Source organism: Octopus bimaculoides, chromosome 8 (assembly GCF_001194135.2).
Source record: "Octopus bimaculoides isolate UCB-OBI-ISO-001 chromosome 8, ASM119413v2, whole genome shotgun sequence".
NCBI lineage: Eukaryota > Metazoa > Mollusca > Cephalopoda > Octopoda > Octopodidae > Octopus > Octopus bimaculoides.
The window spans coordinates 14,557,091-14,558,053 of record NC_068988.1 but is presented as its reverse complement, the minus strand read 5'-3'; the positions used below and the strand labels follow the sequence as shown (position 1 = coordinate 14,558,053).

Sequence of the window (963 nt, the reverse complement as noted above, 5' to 3'; positions counted from 1 at the left end):
TATGGTCGCTGAAAAAGAACCATGGATCCTCAATTTACTATATTGCATCCATGGACTCCCAAAATCTTATATGGACCCCGATTGAGAACGCCTGTTTTTTTGTTTGTTTGCAAGACTGTAGAACGTAATTTTGGGGAAGACTCAATTGTTCTTTCTAGCAAAAAAAAAAAACAAAAAAAAAAAAACTACGGCCACAGAAAGTCACCGCCATTGGACCAGGCGAACACAGAAATGGTCTAATGGCCTTTCAGCAGTGCAAGGAAATAACGAGCATTAGCTTTGTAAAGAATTCTGCTTCAGCTGAAGAATTGAAGCTAGAACGCAAACTCAGGTACGTATGTGCATTCACAAAACTACTATAACCATTGAAATAATTCTTATCCTAATAATAAAAATATGATACTATAAAAATAATGAAAAAATAGTGAAAAGCCATTTCGGGAAATATTATTATTATTATTATTATTATTATTATTATTATTATTATTATTATTATTATTATTATTATTATTATTATTATTATTATTATCATTTATTGATCAAATATAGAAATAGTCTAGACTAATGTAGGTTGAAGCACGTCTAACAATTTGCTGAAAATAGTTCACTTTCAAACCGGCTATTTCTAAGAAACAGGTTTAATGATGTAATAGATATGGTAGATATAAAGTTTATATATATATTTAAGATATTATTATTATTATTATTGATTCTTTTTTTTGCTGTGCTCGGCTTGTAAATAACTGAGATAATTGAATACTTTTGTATGCAAATACTACATTCATGTATACATACACACACGCTCATACTAACTCAAACACTCATATGCATTTGTATATATGCATGTATGTGTATATATACACACACACACACACACACACACACACACGCACACATATATATGTATGTGTGTGTGTATATATATATATATATATATATATATATATATATATATATATATAT

At 28.2% G+C, this 963-nt stretch overlaps 1 protein-coding gene across 1 annotated transcript in view; it reads right to left on the bottom strand.

Annotated features, from left to right (window-relative positions):
• Positions 1-247: 247 nt before the first annotated feature.
• Positions 248-963, bottom strand: part of LOC106874982 (gamma-aminobutyric acid receptor subunit alpha-5-like) — a 169,958-nt gene continuing 169,242 nt past the window's right edge. Inside the window, exon 6 of the mRNA XM_052969899.1 lies at positions 248-382. Coding sequence (XP_052825859.1) covers positions 248-382 — 135 coding nt within the window. The remainder of the gene's footprint in view (positions 383-963) is intronic.